A 19,184-nucleotide genomic window follows, 5' to 3' on the forward strand; every position below is an offset into this window, starting at 1 on the left:
GGGTGCAGTTAACAGTTAGTAACGATTTATTGTGGCACAGTGCTTTAGTGCATTTGATGGGGTTGTAAAAAAGAAGGGAGAGGGTGGGGGTGAGGGTTCAAAGCGGACACATAATGTTGGCAGTAAGAAGTCCCCTGGCATTGAGACGTTTGCAGGCTTTGCCAAGAAGCCCACCTCATCCACCACTACCCCCCGCTTCCACCTGTTCCGACATGTTAGGAGGATTTTATAAGTCAGCCTGACGTTCAACACGAGGTGATTGGTTGTACATTTAGAAAAAAAAAAAAAGTAGCGACAGATTTTTCCCAGGGTTCGGATGGCCTAACAGCTGGATCTTTCAACCGAATCCATCCTTCCATCTCGGTGTTCCTGCCGCCAGATGATGCTCGTTCCCACACATGAGTAATAACCAGTCGGAAGCGAAGGGTTTTTTTTTTTTTCTTTCGAGTCCACAGTTAGTGTCCAACAGAAAATAAATTTTGATGCTTTTCTTCTGCACTAAGTTTGATTTGCGCCTGCTGAATTGCAGCTTCCAAATATACAGCAGGAAACTGCTAAATTGACGTATCATTTGCCATGAGACTGCGGAGTATAATATTGCGGCTAAGCTAATGTTAGCGTGATTTTGTTTTACGGCTTCTCTGACGATGATGATGACAAATCTCCTCAACAAAATATTTTGGTCATTTCCAGATGTGGATTCCCAACTACAATGAAGAAGAATCTGCTGGAGCAATAATAACGAAGGTAGCAAGATATAGGCCGTTGCAGCAAAGTGGAGACTGTGGAGCATAATGTATGTTTTTCAAAAGTTACGAGACCACGACGCACGTTGTTGATACTGTGCATTGGAAAAGGGGTACTTGACGCCTCTCTCTCCTCCTTGAACCCCAAAAGCTTCCTCCGGCATTCTTGACAAACAGCGGCCAACATTAACCACCCACCCCAACACCCAAGCTCATTTCCATGTGTATGCTATCGCCGGGCTGTCAGCGGCCGCATTGGCCTGTCGTTGGCGGGATGAAAGGCAGAGGGAGATCCTGTTGAGTGAATAATCTTGCGAGTTTACAGAAGGGAGAGGATGTCAACTTGACAGAGTGTGAGTCGCACAAAGATTGGGGGATTCACTACGGGCAATCCCATAGTCCCTTTAAGTCCAGACGTGTGAATGTGAAATCAATGGTACATCCGTACAACTGTTTGTTTGCCGGACCCTGGGACGCTTTGTGGTGTGTGGATTTTTTACCTCGTGGATTGAGGACACAGAAGAAGGGGTGGGGAGAGGGGGGGGGGGACTGTAAATGCTGGAAAATCCAGATCTGGCTTCTTTTTCTTCCCCAATAAAGGAGAAGCAAGACAAATATATTCTTTCATCAAAATGTGAAAAGTCACAAATGACAGTGCCAGCGCTGAATGGCGGCAATTAGCATATTCACCTGTGATGTTTCCAATCGCTAGCGACTCTCACGCGTCGCCACCGCCTCTATTCTTCTCACTCTTTGAGGGCACCTTTCAGTGCACATATAGCTGTCCTGGTTGGCAGCACCATCCAGCCTCGCCGTTTATTTGATATGCAAAGGAGCGCCGCCGTGGAGCAGCTCCACGCTCTCCGCTAAAGTACTTTACTCCTCACATAACCTAAAGTGGCAGCGGCGGAGGCATCAGGATGAGCTCCAAGAAGGAGAAGAAGCGAGGTAGCTCTTCCTCACTCTCTCTCTCTCTCTGGCTGATTTATAATGCACTTAACTCCCCCCTATGCCTGATGATTGTCTGCATTACCGGGAATCAAACACGAAGCAAAACAAATAAGAATGCCACTTTATATTCCTGTGGAAAAAGCAAAAAGTCTTTCATTACATTGCCGCTCTGGCTTTTGTGGAAGCAGAGACGAGGATTACACACAGGCAGAAGGCTACTTGAGAAGGCTGGGTGACAAAGAGACCAACTAAATCAACTATATGTGTTGCTTGAAGTTTGTTGGAATGCTGAAAAAAAAATATCCAGAGAAGCCTTCCTGAAAAACAGCGCTGCGACCACCGCTGGCGGAGGACAGTGTTCTTCTTCTGTTATTATTCTTATTAAATGTGCTATGTGGAGGGCCTGCAGGTAGCTAGCGGGATCAGACGCGGGCAGAGGGGGGCTGTTTGGCTTAAGTGTTTTTTATTAGGAGAGATGGAGACTTAAGCTCCATAGCAGAGCCACAGCCCTCTCTCCCAGACGGGGGCCCACTTTCCCTGCTCACTCCGCATAGGTCCGTATCAAAACATGCCGCTCCAAATGGCATGCTCCCTTTTTTTACCCCCCCTCCCGCTCTCCCTTTCACTGGGCTCAGCTTTCTGCCCCTCAATAAAGAAGGAAATGGAATTCTGCCATGTCTTTTGACTAGCACCACATCAATATGGCCACAAGACTCAATATGGACCATTGACAAGGAGTCCATGAAGAGAATAAAGGCGACACAGGACAGAAAATGTGCCTATGCAAGTGGTACTTGTTATTGAGACGTCATCGATATGAGAAAAAAAAGTGTGAAACTTTCAATTGGCTGCTAGTTTTTCTAAACTTTAACAAAACAAGACTGCGTGGAGATAGGACATTTGGTGTTGTTATATTTTATATACTACATATATAAATAATATATACAAATAATATATACATACAAGACAACTATGTTTGAAAAGATTTTAGGTCCCTCCATCGCCCCCTAGAGGTTGAAGAGGGAAACAAGAGGTTGTTGATTCTGATCAAACTTGCTGAAGCAGGATGTGGCACTTACCTATCTTTCCATTCTAAATAAAGTAATTGTCAAAAACTAATTTGGGTCGGGATGGGGGTATGAGGCTACAGGATACCTTTTGAGGGAATCATGTCTCATTGGTTTAGGTGTACGACGCAGCGCTGATCCAAATTAGGCTCGTTTGGTCTCGATTTAGGGAAGGCCTCGAGGTACACGAGTGTGGAGCCTGGATGTGTGCTGCAGCATGATAACAATCATAAAACAACTCAAGTGGTCTCAAAGTCTGATAGGAGCAATATGTGCTGTGAAATCTATTTCCTCCTGCTCCTTCTACCCCCCCCCCCCCCCCCCCCACACACACACACACAGAAGAAGAAAAAACACTCCCCTATGTGGCCAGGCCTGTGTTACAAAGAAGCTTCTTTAATTGTGTGCTGGAATGATTTCAGTAAATATCTCCATGTTTGCAAATGTTATCAACTCCTCTAAAGGGTCAAATGAAAGGGTCTGTCTTTTTCTTGAGAATCAAGGCAGAGGAGAGCGATTCATGTCGCGCACACTGGCAGGGGGTGTTATGCATGGATAATTGATTACGGGAGCAGCATGGCCACCGTTGGATCTTGATGGCGGCGACCGGGAATGTCACCTCACTGAAGTCAAAGCCGCACTGATATGTTTTTTTTTAAAAAGGCTTCTCTCTCAAAAAAAAAAAAAAAAAAAAAAAAGGGCTGCACTATGAGCAAATTGCACCCGCAACCCTTATCTGCACGGGACAGTAGTGGCACTTCTAGAGCGCTGTGAACACTTAAAATCGTAGGGACGCATCATGCTCGCCTTTTTAAGTGGAAATCAAACGTGCCGATAGTTTGGAAGAGGAAGAATAATGACTATTATGAAAAAATAAAAAATTACACCCCCCACTGCCAATGTAGCCCATGACAACAATAAAGGGAACACATTTTTATTCCAATATTTCAAGCAAAATTGTTTGAAAATGTAGTCTGTACATGTTTGTAAAGAGGACGGGATTAAGCGAATGCCTCGCACTTTATTTGGGAGTTGAGCTATAGCAAAAGCAGAGCAGAGAGCCTGCTAAATGGTGCTAATCTATAAAGGCTTACTCAGGTAAAAATAGACGACACCTGCATGCCTTTTACCTCCTCTGTGCTGCAGGGGGAGGGGAAAGCTTTAAGAATTTATCTCCTTAATTTGATGCACCCCAAATGTTGCTGACTTGCCAGAAAGTAAAAATAAATAGCAATATGGTACACGTACATTTTTGTGTTGCGAGTTGGTTTTGGTGAAACAAGAAGTAGAATATTGACTAACAAATTAAGTGAAATACACGTTTAAAAAAATAACTTGTTGAATCACAGACCTGTCACCTTCCCACTTAAAAAACGGTATTGCCTGAAAATTCAAAACATAGCATAACCAGGAAGTAGCCTCCTACCAAACAAAACTAGACTGCAACTTTTTCCATTTTTGTTGGTCACACATATAGTCACCCCTTTTTTACATACGAGTCACGATTAAAGCGACCCCCCCTAATAAAAATGGTACCATCCAATGACCTTATTTCACATTAAAATCAGTTGATGTTGATTTACAGCCTACTGCTTTATTCATATCATAGTACAGAAGGCATCATAAAACAGTCACATCTCTCCATCATGTTTTATGTTAACAATTAAATCTTGCTGGAGGTTAAGTGTGCCACTGAGCTGTTCCACATCACATTGATGTCGTGTTGAAGGCCTCTTTCCTTGGAGCGCCACTTGACATACTGAAACAATTGCGTATGTCCCTTCGTAATCATGTGTGAATGAACATGTAAACTTAGCCAAGTATTAGCGGAGCGAGGCCTATGTTCTCAGAGCAAATGCTTCCGCCACCGCTTGCAACTCGAGGAGTGAAGACGACCCACATCAGACAAATCGGGATGGGGCCTTACAGCGAGAATTAACAGCCTCCATATGTGGACGTATGCTGTGTAAATGTCATTATGTACTGTACAAAACGGAGCATTTAGACGGAGGTTATCCTGAGAGTGCGATCTGTCATGCTGATCTTTTCAAGGCAAAATGTGGGTAACAGCTGTTCACTTTGCCTGGCATTATTTTTCTTTTCACCCAGAAACTATTTTCACTCAATAAAGAGCAGTGATTCAGCCCGAGTTGGAGTTTAATGTAAAATTAAACACACAACAAAAAGAATCACACACCTTGTATAGGCTAATAGAAAATTAGCATCACGTTCCGAGTAGTATATTTGTTCGAATAATAAATATTCACTCACAAATTCTGTAGGAACATATAGAGACTGGTAATCTAACTAGAGTTTGGTAATGTAGTCAGTTTGTCAGAGTTTGTTCAAAGTTGCGAATTTTCGCCAAATGTTCGCCAAATGTTCGTAAACTGTTTTGGGGGGGTTTCCTTGCTGCAAGGAAAAGTTCAACAAATTTGAAAAAAAAAAATGTGACAAGAAAAGTAAATGCAAACATCTTCCAAAGTCTGCCGCCCATTTTTCGGCCTTGAACAAAACCCGAAGAACCCACTGAAGAAGGCAACGAATTATAAAAGCTGAACAACAATCGAGAATATTGTAGCTGCATCGTCAAGATGTCAAGTTTGGCTACTTTCAAGCAGTGTGCTCAAATTAACATTGCATATTTGCTCAGCCTGGACTATCAAGTATGAGTCAGCCATAAATTGCCGGCTAAAATAGCATCTTAATGTTTGCGGATGTTATTTTTCCACCTCCATGTCGAGAGCGTGATCTTCCTTTGCCGACTTGTGGGGAAAGTGTTTGGCAGCAGCGACGCGCCGTGCGGTTCTGTGATTGAATTAAGTTTGAACTATTTTAACACATGTTCCCTTGTTTAGGGGGGAAAGTTGCTGCGGAGCTGGCTGCTTAAGCCGTGGATTATCTGTCTGCGTCCTCGCTGCCTCTTTTAGCGACGACACGAGTTCACCCACTCGAGAGTCTATCGCACATCCGCAGAGCACCCCGGGAGAGAGCGGACCTCGGGGAAACCCAAGTAGCGGCGTTCGGGGAGGGGGTGTCAAAGAGTGCAGGGGCTGAGCGGTGGAGGAGCCCATGGGCATGGCCCTCTCGCTCTCTGGCATCCACTTTGTTAGGAACACAACACTAATCCTCCTTGTGTCTTTATTGCCCTCTATGCAGCAGAGTGGGCTGGGCCTTGGCCCGATCGCACCGCTTGAGGGCCATACCATCAGCATTACTGTTTGAAGATAGGCCACATCATCAAGCATTAAGGCTCCTAATAGAGACAAGCACTCATTGGAGTGAAATAGTATGGCGGGGGTAGATTATTGCATCCAGAAATGACTGTGAGGCAATTGGGCTTCGTGTTGCTACACATCTACGCAATCATTTATACAAAACATTCAAGCACTGCCTTCTTTGTTAATACACCCCGCTGCAGCTGACAGTCATTTGTCATGCGGCGAAATGGAATGAAGATTATGAATGTTAATGTGCCTTTTGTTAGTTTATTTTATAGACGACCAATCAAATGCAAACTGCCTCAACAAAAATTCCCATTTGAGATCCATTGCATTTGTTCAAATGGTTGTACAAACAGATATTTTTTTTAAGTAACAGCCAGTCATTTTTTCTAGCGAGTCAGAATTGCAGTGAATATTTAAATGAAAAATAGTACTTGAATATGAAATTCAGACAATGAGTAAACTTAAACTTGGTCGCACCCCCACCAACAACATAAGTTCTTGACACAGACTTCTACTTTCCTATTCGCAAGGACTTTCCCACCATCTTAGAGTAAATAGCTGAGGTTCCTAAGAAAAATGCAAACGGCTAAAAACAAACCACAAATTGTTGGGGCTTTGTGGTAATATTAATGCAACAAAACACTAAGCAAACAAAAACCTACCAAAGCAAAAAATGGCCTAACCAAATAAGCACCTACTCGATCATCAGCGGACTATCGCCGCACTAAAACGAAACAGTACAAAAGTTTTGATGATGGCAGTTCCAACTTTGGGGTATATTTTCAAACACATTCAATTGGTGCTATGGTGTGTCTGGCCAGCCATGAACCCAGGTGCACCAGTGTCAATGTCACCTTTTCACTCCCCCCCCCCCCCCCCCTTCAGCAAGCAGTCAACCCAGCTGTCACCTGGGCACTTGGCAACAGAAGGTATTAGCATCAAGATGCAGCCTTGATGACATGCTTGTCACTCATTTCTTATGTGAAGAAAATCAAGCCCGTACATAGATGACCCAAATCTAGCAACAAATGGAGCGAGTCCTAGTGAGTCAGAAATGGTACTCAAAAAGGTAACCGCAGTTCGAACTCCAAAGATTCAAGATTCAAAGCGTTTATTGTCAAAGCTCGGCACTGTGAGGCAAACAGGCTAATTTTTTACTTTTAAATGTGATTGGAATTTAAACGCAACCAGGGTTGTTACTTTTCATTAGTTTAATAAAAGTACAATGTAGTTTTGGTTGCAGTCGTTTTTTGTTATTCTTAAAAAGCTTTCTCATTTTTATTTTATTTTAATAATGATTTTTTTTTCAATTTTAGGGTTTAAAGTGAGTCATAAAAAAGTTTATTTCTATATTTTAACATGAATACTATTTTTGTTAGTTTTTCTTTTTTAATAAAATGTTCAAAATATTTTTTTGTTTGTTTTTTTGGTATAAAATGTTCGAAATTCGTGCAGACGAGGCGCACGGAAAGAGTACATTGAAGAAAAAGAAAGAATGAAAATCTTAAGTTGTAATCTCTTCCTGTGTTGCAGAAGTCTATTATATATCTGGAGCGAGCCGAGTGTGTTTGTACGCTACAGCCACATGAGTAGTTTATTTCAATGTTTACACCGTCTCAAATTCTTCGCAATAGTAACAGGATTACTTTGCGACAAAACGGCAATTTGTGGAATTCCCTCATTTCGGCGGGAGGATTTTCTTCCTTCCTCTGCCCATGTCTAGCTAAAGACTGTTTTTGCATTCTGAGACCCTCCAAACTAGGCTTGATTCCGGAAAGCCTTCAGGTTTTTTGCAGCAGAACTAGATAAAGCAAGAGTGGAATGAGAGAAAACTAGGAACAAAGCAATGATGACAATTAGTGCAGCAACTGGTTGTGTTGAGTGTTTGTATAATGTATCACAAAAGTCATTCACCAAATTAAAAATGACAACCACCCCAATGTATTAATCAGATAAACTAAAAGTCAAACTAGCTTCTTCTATACCTCCACTACCACCAGTGGCACTAGGCTGCCAACCACAGGCAAGTCTCGGTACTACAACAAACATCTGATTTAGGGGAGGATGATAATGATTGTAGTTGGAGATATCATTTTGTGTGTATGTTGCTCATCTCGGGTGCACCACACACTACACACTAAGCCATAAATATATACCATTTAAGGTGTAAAAAATCAGTATGCTAGCAAACTTTTCAACATGATGCTTCCAATGACTGCATGAATGAAAAGAATAGTCAAACTCACTATTTGAAGGGATAGTCCTGGCTCACTGTTTAGTGCACTCGACTCACATCCAAGGTTTGGTTGGTCTGTTGCACAGAAGAAAAGTCAAACAGCACCGCATGACCCTAAGGATAGAGACATAAGATATTAGGGGAAACACTTGTTATCCAAAGCTGGCTAGCTCTCTATTTGCTAATAAGTAAAAATAGGCTAAAATAAGTGTTGCACCAAGCCTTGTTAGCTGAACTGGTTTAACTTGGGACAGTAGCTAGGCTTCACATATTATTAGTACAAATCAAAAATATATACTTGCACAATGTTCAGCTTACCTCAGAGCAGACAAAGTTGTGCTCTCATTAATCATCTGCATGTCACATCATTTAAAAAGAGCTATCTTTAAAAGGAGCAAAAATAAGTTGCAAACAGTGTGAATTGAATTCAAAGGTGTGCAGCTAGGAAAGCATGTGATCTCTGTTATCCACTGTGATTGGCCAAGTTTTGGGTGTGACTTAGCACTGTTACATGCCTGAAATGATGGGATCAAATTGTGGCGTTAAAACATCCAACATATTAATGATGGTGTTTATTTCACTGCCATGGGTCACTTTGAAACATTTCCTCAGTGTGATCCGGGACTTTATCGCGACATGCTTGACAGAATTAGTAAATGTACATGAGTGAATTAATGTATGGAAATGAGCTGAAGCGGCACAGTTGGTACTATGTTGCGTTGATCCCCATGTGCACATGTTCCTAATCACCACTGCTTCTTGGATTCACTCACAGGCACGCAATAAATAACCTGCTGCCAGCACCCTGCCTTTTGTCTAATTAGCTCTTTCACTGGGCTCTCATTTTTGTGGCACAAATGGGAATTTAGGATTAGACTCTAATATATTATGTGAATTTCACAAGTTTGTGTTGTAGAAGTTTCTGGCCTCCTGTAGACCCTTTTTAATACACAGCCATTATTTTCAGGTTTGTCCTCTGGGCCAGGAGTGCCTAGCCCACCTGAATTTAGGGTGAGATAGCACATATCAAAAATTCACAAACTTATTCTTGACTACTCAGTCTTCACTCTTCAATGAAACTAACACATGGTTTTGTACCAGGATAATTTTATTTCATGGCAAAATAAAAGATCAAAATCAACAGGTGTAAACAAAATGGAAATCTGTAGGGAGAAGAAAAGAAAACCTTGTTTAAATCACCAAAGTAAATCTAAGTTTCTCAAACCCGAGAACAGACGAGCTAACCACTAGTACATCCTGCTGACATTACTATGACACTGCAGGTTGACAGCAAATTTGAATCAGGGATGCTTTTTGTGTCCCAAAACGTATTTTTGACGATTTGTAAATCTCTTTTACAATTAAAATAAAATTTATATTGCTAAAGTATAATATCTTTGACACTTATGCTTAAAAGATTTCTAAATTATAAAATTCGCGAGCTCAGTGGCTTAGCAGTGCAACACTGCCCTCTATCGGCGGAAATCTTTAAATGTCTTGTCTGAAAATGACGCAACTTCCGGTAAAAACATGGCTGCGCCCTGACAAATGTCACATTAGTTTTGGGCAACGCGACCAAAACAGGCACTCTATATTCCATAAAAAAAATCAATTCTCCTGTGTTAACCGGGCACATTGTGCTGCTTTCTCCATTCAAGACTTCAGCGGTATTCTGTTCAATTTTCCACTCGTTTATTTGCCGTTTAGCTCGGCTGAGCTGATGTAAACATTAGAACGGTATCTTAACGTCATTTTTATTTATTTTTGTGATTATTGCAGCTTTGAAAGTATTCAGTGGGCATCATGGTCCAGCTAAGTAAGTATTGCATCTATAGCAATAAAAATTAAATCGTTTTACCGTTACATGAAGAACCCCGACTGGGTGGGGATGTTGTCTCTGTTTACGACTCCGTTGCTTGCTCCCTCCAACTATTTGGCTTTTGGAGATACTATAAGCGTAATAATGTATTGATTAAAATAGATAACGTAGTAATAAAGTATTGATATTTGTCCATTTGAATATCATCAAAACCATATTTTTAAATTTACATCAGTTCTGCCAATAACAAACATGAGACATAGTTAAATTAATACGATATAAAATTGTAAACTGGGCATAGCTACCCAGAACGTAAACATGGACCTGCACAGCACTGAGGAGCAACCCCAAAAAAATACAGAAAAAAATGATACTGTAGATTTTCACCGACTTCACTACACATCTTTTACCTAACTTGATATCCATTCTCCTTTTGCAGCGTCGCAGCTTTTAAAGCGGTACCACGGGGGCTATGTGGTCATCCGCATGGCTCTGGCAGGTCACAAGCAGGCCAACAGACCCTTCTACCGCATCGTGGCGGCGTTCAACAAGCGGGCGAGGGACGGCAAGTACATTGAGCAGCTGGGTACATACGACCCACTGCCCAACGTGTACAATGAGAAGCTGGTCAGCTTCAACTCGGACCGCATCAAGTACTGGATCGGCTGCGGCGCCCACGCCACCAAGCCAGTGGCCAAACTTCTAGGTGTGTCTGCGTTGTTTGTTTGCATACATTATACTTCTGTAAGGAGAAAACGTATACATTTGAATGAGATACCATAATACTTGATGGATGAGGTAGATGAGCGCAAATGGTTTCTGATCTTTCGCCTATGAATTGTACTCAACTGTTAAGACATGCTCCAAAAATCACCATTTCTATTCCCTCAGGTTTAGCGGGGTTCTTCCCCCTCCACCCAATGACGGTGACGGAGGCGGAGCGTCGGCGAGCCGACGCGAAGCGGACAGCAGCGGAAACGGAAAAAAATCTGGAGGCGCAAGTGTGAAGAGTTGCAATGTGATTGCAGAGACTGTTTTTGTACATTGTATATTATGTTAGACCTGTGTGTGATGCACTGAGTGAACTAATAAATAAAAGTATCCAAAAGAAATAGAATCAGAGTACTTTATTACATCAGTTCAAGTCATTTTTTTTAATCACTTAATCACAAGAAGTCTCAAATCACACTTCACTTACCTTCTTTAATAAATCATTAAACATAACTCTTGGTTACTTACTTATTCTCCTTCAGTAATTTACTTCCTCCATTCTCCTGAACTTTGTAAACTTTGAATCTTGATCTTTTGTTCTTTTGTTTGCTTTTTTGTGTGTTTGACGATGACTTAGTGGTGCTAAATGGTTCATGTCAAACAATCAAATGAAAAGCGTCAAGTGGACGTCAATCTCCATTCGATTATTTTTACAACTCTCAGCGCTCCCTTTTTTTTTTTTTTTATTTCTCGATAAGACGCATATAAGAAAATTGCGATCGGTACACGCTTGGTTTCAACTGTTAACTTGAAACATTACCTGTAAAGTCAACAGTTTTTATAATGGGCTCCAAAATTAATGATTTGCTTTTTATGCTGAAAGTCAACTAAATTTGAATTCTGTATGTATTTTTAAACTGATAAAAGCGATAAGCCTTCCTGTGAGATGTGAATGTTTACTTCAATGACTTACGTGACTGTGATAAATACTTCTATACCCGACCTCGCCGCCCCAAGCATTGTCCAGAGACCTGAACCTGCGTGTGTACTTTCAGGGGACTTGCTGGGACTTGGGACTTGTCAATCTGTTGCACCATTCTGCTCCAATACCTGAAATATTTGCTGAGGGTGGGCACAATATCAGGAAATGTTCAGGTGACCCGTTGATCATTTATGACACACGTGTTACACGAACGATTCGATTGAGCAGGTTAAAACTGAACAACAGTGAATCATATATCGCGGAAGGAGGAACTTATTAATATTTTCTCCATCTTTGTAAGTATGCTGGAACGATTCATCTTTTGGATACTCACTTGACAAGAAGGGAGCCTGAAGATGTGGAGGAGGATTTCCACTGTTTTTATGACCGTAGGCATCATGATGATGCTTGCATTCAGTGTGATAAACACACAAGAACAAGGTAAGTCTCGTTCCCTCTATTGATGAAATACTCGTTCCCTCTATTGATGAAATAATATGAATTTGTGTCAGTTATCCACTTAAGAAACATTGACATATAATGTTGTTAATAATTGTCTAGATGATAAGTTTAGAGTAAAAAATTATTTTCATAGTCCAAATCAAGTTTGTTATAAAACAAAGTACATTATGGAAAGTGGGAAAATTAAATGAAGTCACAAAATTTTGAAAATGAAAGATGAATGCTTTGTTGATGATTTGAAAAACTTTTTTTTTAAAAATTGTTTTGGTGTTTGTCAAATATTTATTCACGTCTCAAACTAAAAATTGAATATGAAATAATGGTGATGTATTATGTTGCAACAGGCATATTTTATATCCATATAAATGATTTACTGTTCTTCTACTAGTACTGAAATTCCCTCACCTTTGCCTTTCACATTCGCTCTAGTGACCACCCAGTTGAGTCTTACCTCTTCTGGATCTAAAACAGACACAACTCAACCCTTTCTCTGTACCACCAAACCAGCAACAAGTATTTATCCATCTTCAAAACCACAGTATACATCTGAAACAACATTTGGTAGATCCACACCTGATGACAGTAGGACTAAGTCAACTACTCAGGAATCAACAGGTACAAGATCGTTGTCCTCTTCAGAGCTTCAAACTGTGTCAGCTATCGTTCCCACAGAATGGCACACGTCAATTGAGATATCCACCACACAGCTAACTTCATCTGAATATAGAACAACTTCAATGAATCTGAAAACAACTCAGTCTGACATTTCCTCACCTTTGCCTTCTGCAATCCCACCAGTGACCACTCACTTGAGTCATACCTCTTCTGAGAGTCGAGAATCAAGCACAACAATGGAAACAGCCACCACCACAGGAACCATGCAAACTACCACTCACATGAGTCCTACCTCTTCAAAGAGTCAAGGGTCAAGCACAACTCCTGAAACAGCCACCACCATGAGAACAATGCAAACTACCGGCAACAGTCCATCTACAACAACATCCATTACTTCTACAAATACTGACATTTCTTCACCTTTGCCTTCCACAATCCCATCTATGACCACTCACATGAGTCCTACCTCTTCAAAGAGTCAAGAGTCAAGCGCAACTCCTGAAACAGCCACCACCATGAGAACAATGCAAACTACCGGCAACAGTCCATCTACAGCAACATCCAGTACTTCGACAAATATTGACATTTCCTCACCTTTGCCTTCCACAGTCCCACCTATGACCACTCACATGAGTCCTACCTCTTCAAAGAGTGAAGAGTCAAGCGCAACTCCTGAAACAGCCACCACCATGAGAACAATGAAAACTACCGGCAACAGTCCATCTACAACAACATCCATTACTTCTACAAATATTGACATTTCCTCACCTTTGCCTTCCACAATCCCACCTATGACCACTCACATGAGTCCTACCTCTTCAAAGAGTCAAGAGTCAAGCGCAACTCCTGAAACAGCCACCACCATGAGAACAATGCAAACTACCGGCAACAGTCCATCTACAGCAACATCCAGTACTTCGACAAATATTGACATTTCCTCACCTTTGCCTTCCACAATCCCACCTATGACCACTCACATGAGTCCTACCTCTTCAAAGAGTCAAGAGTCAAGCGCAACTCCTGAAACTGCCACCACCATGAGAACAATGAAAACTACCGGCAACAGTCCATCTACAGCAACATCCAGTACTTCGACAAATACTGACATTTCCTCACCTTTGCCTTCCACAATCCCACCTATGACCACTCACATGAGTCCTACCTCTTCAAAGAGTCAAGAGTCAAGCGCAACTCCTGAAACAGCCACCACCATAAGAACAATGAAAACTACCGGCAACAGTCCATCTACAGCAACATCCAGTACTTCGACAAATATTGACATTTCCTCACCTTTGCCTTCCACAATCCCACCTATGACCACTCACATGAGTCGTACCTCTTCAAAGAGTCAAGAGTCAAGCGCAACTCCTGAAACAGCCACCACCATGAGAACAATGCAAACTACCGGCAACAGTCCATCTACAGCAACATCCAGTACTTCGACAAATATTGACATTTCCTCACCTTTGCCTTCCACAATCCCACCTATGACCACTCACATGAGTCCTACCTCTTCAAAGAGTCAAGAGTCAAGCGCAACTCCTGAAACTGCCACCACCATGAGAACAATGAAAACTACCGGCAACAGTCCATCTACAGCAACATCCAGTACTTCGACAAATACTGACATTTCCTCACCTTTGCCTTCCACAATCCCACCAATGACCACTCACATGAGTCCTACCTCTTCAAAGAGTGAAGAGTCAAGCGCAACTCCTGAAACAGCCACCACCATGAGAACAATGAAAACTACCGGCAACAGTCCATCTACAGCAACATCCAGTACTTCGACAAATATTGACATTTCCTCACCTTTGCCTTCCACAATCCCACCTATGACCACTCACATGAGTCCTACCTCTTCAAAGAGTCAAGAGTCAAGCGCAACTCCTGAAACAGCCACCACCATGAGGACAATGCAAACTACCGGCAACAGTCCATCTACAGCAACATCCAGTACTTCGACAAATATTGACATTTTCTCACCTTTGCCTTCCACAATCCCACCAATGACCACTCACATGAGTCATACCTCTTCAAAGAGTCAAGAGTCAAGCGCAACTCCTGAAACAGCCACCACCATGAGAACAATGCAAACTACCGGTAACAGTCCATCTACAGCAACATCCAGTACTTCGACAAATACTGACATTTTCTCACCTTTGCCTTCCACAATCCCACCAATGACCACTCACATGAGTCATACCTCTTCAACAAGTATCCAGACTCAAACCTCTTACCCAGCTACATCCACAGAGCGGACACCTCATCCAGTATCTCCCAGTATCACCCCTTTGACACAATCCACCATTTCACATACCGAGACCAGTGCAGTGAATTCCATCGCGACATCTCCAACCATCACTAAGTCCACTCCCACATCAATGAGTAATTCTACGGCCACACTGTGTCGAGACGAGGACTGTCAGTGCTTCATGGGCAAGTGCATATTCAGTACAGAACTCAGTCGATGCCACTGCGTTTGCCAAGAGGGTATCTTTGGAGATACCTGCAACCTTGGACCAAACAACATATCTCCTGATATCAGTAAGGAAGACTTCACTTTTCTGAATGGTTCGCAGTGATACTTTGAGTTGTGCAATTGCTAATCAAGCATGAAATTGTCACAAAGGATTTTTTCAAACTTTTAGTCCATATTGTACAAATTATTTTATACATAGGTACTGTAGAGTTATGTTTTTTTTCCCTTACCTTACAGATACCACAGCAATACCTGATCGAAAAGTAAATATTACTTTGGATATCAAGTTCTTAGATGATTTGCGCTTCCCATTAAATTTCAGCAATACGTTAGTGAAGAAGGTACAGTTGTGTGTGTTTTTTTTTCTTTATTAACTGAGTACAGACTGGTTGAATAGTGGTTGGCCTCACATTTCTGAGATCCTCTTTTTCAGCTTGAACCACTGTGCAAAGAAGCCGAACCCCAAGCTTTTAAAAAAGTACAAGTTGTCAATATAGAGTAAGTTTACTGATCAAGTTGTTCAAATTACTTGCTCGATTTGATTCTCATTTGTTGTCTGATTTTTAATTTATAGAAATGTTACTGAAGCAAGGAGGACTGAACGCTCTCTGAGTGGCCAACCAAAAATCCAGTTTTCTGAAATGTTATTTAAGAAGGTAGACATTTATTTATTTGTGTCAAGTCAAATATGTGATGTTCTTAGTTCAATACGATTAGAACAATTCATTGACTAAATAGTTTACCAGATTCTACCATTGATAGCATTTAGCAATTAGCATAGCACCTTAAATGGAGGCCTGATGTTTGCACTTTTAAGGCTCTGCTTTAAATTCCCTCACCAATGAGTTATTTGTGTTTTCTACTATAGTCGAGATCTCTGCTGAAGAAAGGCGACCCACGAGTAGACAACACAGAGTCGTCGTAGGTGAAACCCTGCCCGTTATTTTCTTGTTTTCATCTCAAACGTCTTCATTTGCCGCCAATGCGTTTTCCTGTCGTAGGCCGAGAAGCGTTTTGGCTACAAGCCAAGCTCAGTACGCCTATCAGAATAACGCTACACAGATCAATTGGCTCAACACTCAGCTCGATGCCACTTTGAAACAAATTCTGAATGACAGCGACAACATCCAGCAAATCTCTCAAGCCTTTGGTAACACCAGCGTGCTCTTCAAGGAAGTCGTCTCCCCAACACCCCAGATTAAAAGTAAATCCAACCTCATTTGTTGCTTTTGCGGCTCAAATAAAAATATTGTTGTTGTTTTTTTTTTGTCGACAATCAGATATCATGGACATTCAGCCCTTTGTCGAGTGCTCCAGGTTTCCTAATTACACTGCTGAGGTGATTGAGGGTAAATGGCAGTGCGTTGCATTCTGCAATAAGATGCCGGACTACTGCAGTGGACACGGCAAATGTCACAATGATCTTCACAAAGGGGTCGTGTGCAGGTAAAACCCTTTGATAGGTACACCTGCACTATCCAGAGAGGCGTGGCAAAGTATGACCCACGATAGTTTTATCCAGGCCATCAACCAGTTCTATATTTGTTTGCCTATCATTCATTATTTACTGATTTTTGTGTATATATACCGTATTTTAAAAATGTGTATTCATTAAACAGGTGGAATAGAAAAATATTAGCATTTTGTTATGCATCGTATTACACGATTGGTTATTTAAATTAATACAAATGATAATATTTTGAAGAAAGGCAATGGAATATTATTATAATAATTATTATTATTATTACTAAAAAATAATAATAAATAATGAATTTTAGCATAATTTACAAATGTACTGGCCTATTTATCAGTTTTAAAAACCAAATGTAACACCTGAGCACAAAAGTTTGCCCACGCCTGCTATAATTGATGCCATCCATCCCTTGGCTTGAATATTTTGCCTAGTGCTTGTCAAGTTAAAAAAAGAAGCGGCTTACATGCCACTCCGTGCCTCACTTAATCACCTCTTGCTTTGTCCACTTAAATAAATAAACACCTCACGTCACTCAAATTTTAACTGACGCCGTGCCTCAATTATGTCTCTTCAACAAATAATCGCCCTACCCAAGAAGGTGGCCTCTGTCATGTGACACCATGCCCAATTAATCATCCACTTAAAAAATACCATTAGATTGCCTCCATTTGATGCCTAAGTTCAGATAGTAACCTCCATTCTAATTGAAGCAGTCCCTCAGTTATTTGTCAACTATTTTGTAGACTATTTTCAACCACATGGTGCATACACTCCATTTAAGAAAAGAAGAAAAAAAAGCCTCACCCTTATCCAGCAGGTGTATGTTAGTATGGATTAGAATGCACACATTTGCTTGTTTTTCCTTTAGCTGCGACGGGTCAAGCATAAGGCAGTATTACGGCCAACGATGTGACCGCTCACGCTGGGGTCCGGGCTTCTATGGAGCTCTCTTTGGATCACTGGCAGCGGCCCTGCTGATCATCATAATTGTCATTTTGATTGTCTTCCTGGTCAAAAAGAGGCGGTCTGGGATGTGGTGAGTCAGGATCACAAAATAATATTTCAGTCTAGTCCAAAAACATCCAGTAAGGGATGAGGGGAGAGTTCTAGGCCAAAAATGATGAAATTGTGTTTTCAGGAAAAGGACTGATGGAGGATTTATAAATTTTGAAGAAGACTACTTTGACTTCACAAACACTGGTAAATTGAACTTTTTTCATATCATCCACTTTAAACATTTTTTTTCTACTTTAGTCTCATAAAATTACACTTTATTTGTAAAAGAAAAATACAACTTTATTGTCATCAAAATGCAAACTGTATAATCAATAGGACTTTCTTTTTAAAACTTTTTGATGTTATTCATATAACATGCCAAATTTATTCTTGTAACTTTTTAGTCGGTTTCCTCTTGTCATGAAAAGAAATGTTATCTAAAAATGTTCTTGTCAAATTGATAAAATTTTCCTAAAATCAAAATGCAGAAAAAGAACATAAATAGATGTTCAAGTAATTTCTTGCCTCAAACGGCTCTGATAGCCTCACTATGGTAATTACAGCCACCAGGGGGCGTGGTTTGAATTGGTGACATAAATTGCCATCAGTATATTATATGAACGATTTTAAATGCAAATGTTATTTGGTTTGTGTGCAGGACGTCGCAATTTGGGACTGGCAGGTCTTTACACGACTGAAAGGTTGACGGCATTTAGAGAGCATTGATAGACAAATGCAGGTACAGTTTTCTTGGTTCTGTTAGATTACATAATTTAAGGCTCGCAAAAATGTCACGTTCAATAATCCTGAATTCAACGTGCTTTTTCTTTTTGTGTCTGTAGGTAACAACAAGAAGTAAGAGGTAGTAAACGTCAGCCTCAGATGACGACAAACTGATACTGATACAGTCAATGGATATGTTATATGTATTTGATTTATGATTTAAGATTGTATTCATTTGTATTTACTTCTTTCAATGCATGTTTTTTCTTACTCATATACAGTTGCTTACAAATTGATTTAAAAAAAGTCTCAAGATTTTCAGAATAAAATTACACTTTCTTCACAAAATTAAACTCTTTTTTTTATTTATTTACTGACTGTATTTCAAAACTTGTCCGAGGTCAACATGATTGTCAGTACGTCCAACAGTGAGAGGCATTTTTTGCTAATGAACGTGCAGATGATTTTTTTTTTTCTCTCCTGACCTTTAAGGAAAAATGATTAACCAAGCAGCTGCAGTTTGCAGTTACATCGTTAAATATTAACTGTGTCCAACCCACATCGACATAATTGAGGGACAAATTACCTGCCCTCATGCACGTTCAAATTGAGATTTACATGTATGATACGTACTTTATTTTTTAATTGTGTAGCTGTATATATATGTCCTGGGGCCAGCAAATGAAAGCCAAG

The 19,184-nt window shown here is 40.8% G+C and overlaps 2 protein-coding genes and 1 long non-coding RNA gene across 4 annotated transcripts; 2 read left to right on the plus strand and 1 right to left on the minus strand.

Annotated features, from left to right (window-relative positions):
• Positions 1–7,558: 7,558 nt before the first annotated feature.
• On the minus strand, positions 7,559–8,684 carry LOC125977485 (uncharacterized). Its single transcript, XR_007484645.2, has 3 exons — positions 8,546–8,684; positions 8,238–8,341; positions 7,559–7,792 (listed from the first exon to the last, which is right to left on the minus strand). It is a non-coding gene; the product is annotated as an uncharacterized lncRNA (long non-coding RNA).
• Positions 8,685–9,726: 1,042 nt separating this feature from the next.
• Positions 9,727–11,163, plus strand: mrps16 (mitochondrial ribosomal protein S16). Of its 2 annotated transcripts, XM_049733887.1 has the most exons (4): positions 9,727–9,894; positions 10,007–10,043; positions 10,486–10,752; positions 10,938–11,163. In XM_049733887.1, the coding sequence occupies exons 2-4, from the start codon at positions 10,031–10,033 to the stop codon at positions 11,051–11,053; spliced, it is 396 nt and encodes a 131-aa protein (XP_049589844.1). In that variant the 5' UTR covers positions 9,727–9,894; positions 10,007–10,030; the 3' UTR covers positions 11,054–11,163. The 2 variants fall into 2 exon arrangements, with proteins under 2 accessions (XP_049589844.1, XP_049589845.1); XM_049733888.2 differs by having other exon boundaries at positions 9,728–10,043.
• Positions 11,164–11,772: 609 nt separating this feature from the next.
• On the plus strand, positions 11,773–18,844 carry LOC125977052 (uncharacterized). The gene is made up of 13 exons (XM_068652384.1): positions 11,773–12,180; positions 12,631–12,816; positions 13,000–15,363; positions 15,536–15,639; positions 15,732–15,796; positions 15,873–15,954; positions 16,167–16,219; positions 16,300–16,502; positions 16,579–16,744; positions 17,641–17,808; positions 17,911–17,972; positions 18,427–18,507; positions 18,611–18,844. Exons 1-12 carry the CDS (start codon positions 12,096–12,098, stop codon positions 18,492–18,494), a joined length of 3,606 nt encoding a protein of 1,201 aa, XP_068508485.1. The 5' UTR covers positions 11,773–12,095; the 3' UTR covers positions 18,495–18,507; positions 18,611–18,844.
• The last annotated feature ends 340 nt before the right edge of the window (positions 18,845–19,184 follow it).

This window comes from Syngnathus scovelli, chromosome 11, assembly GCF_024217435.2.
Source record: "Syngnathus scovelli strain Florida chromosome 11, RoL_Ssco_1.2, whole genome shotgun sequence".
Lineage (NCBI taxonomy): Eukaryota > Metazoa > Chordata > Actinopteri > Syngnathiformes > Syngnathidae > Syngnathus > Syngnathus scovelli.

Coding starts and splice junctions, on each gene's coding strand:
- mrps16 (XM_049733887.1), top strand. Junction 10,753..10,937: donor GCCAGTGGCCAAACTTCTAG/GTGTGTCTGCGT, acceptor CTATTCCCTCAG/GTTTAGCGGGGTTCTTCCCC.
- LOC125977052 (XM_068652384.1), top strand. CDS start 12,096: ATGTGGAGGAGGATTTCCACTGTTTTTATGACCGTAGGCATCATGATG. Junction 17,809..17,910: donor AAGAGGCGGTCTGGGATGTG/GTGAGTCAGGAT, acceptor TTGTGTTTTCAG/GAAAAGGACTGATGGAGGAT. Junction 17,973..18,426: donor CTTTGACTTCACAAACACTG/GTAAATTGAACT, acceptor GTTTGTGTGCAG/GACGTCGCAATTTGGGACTG.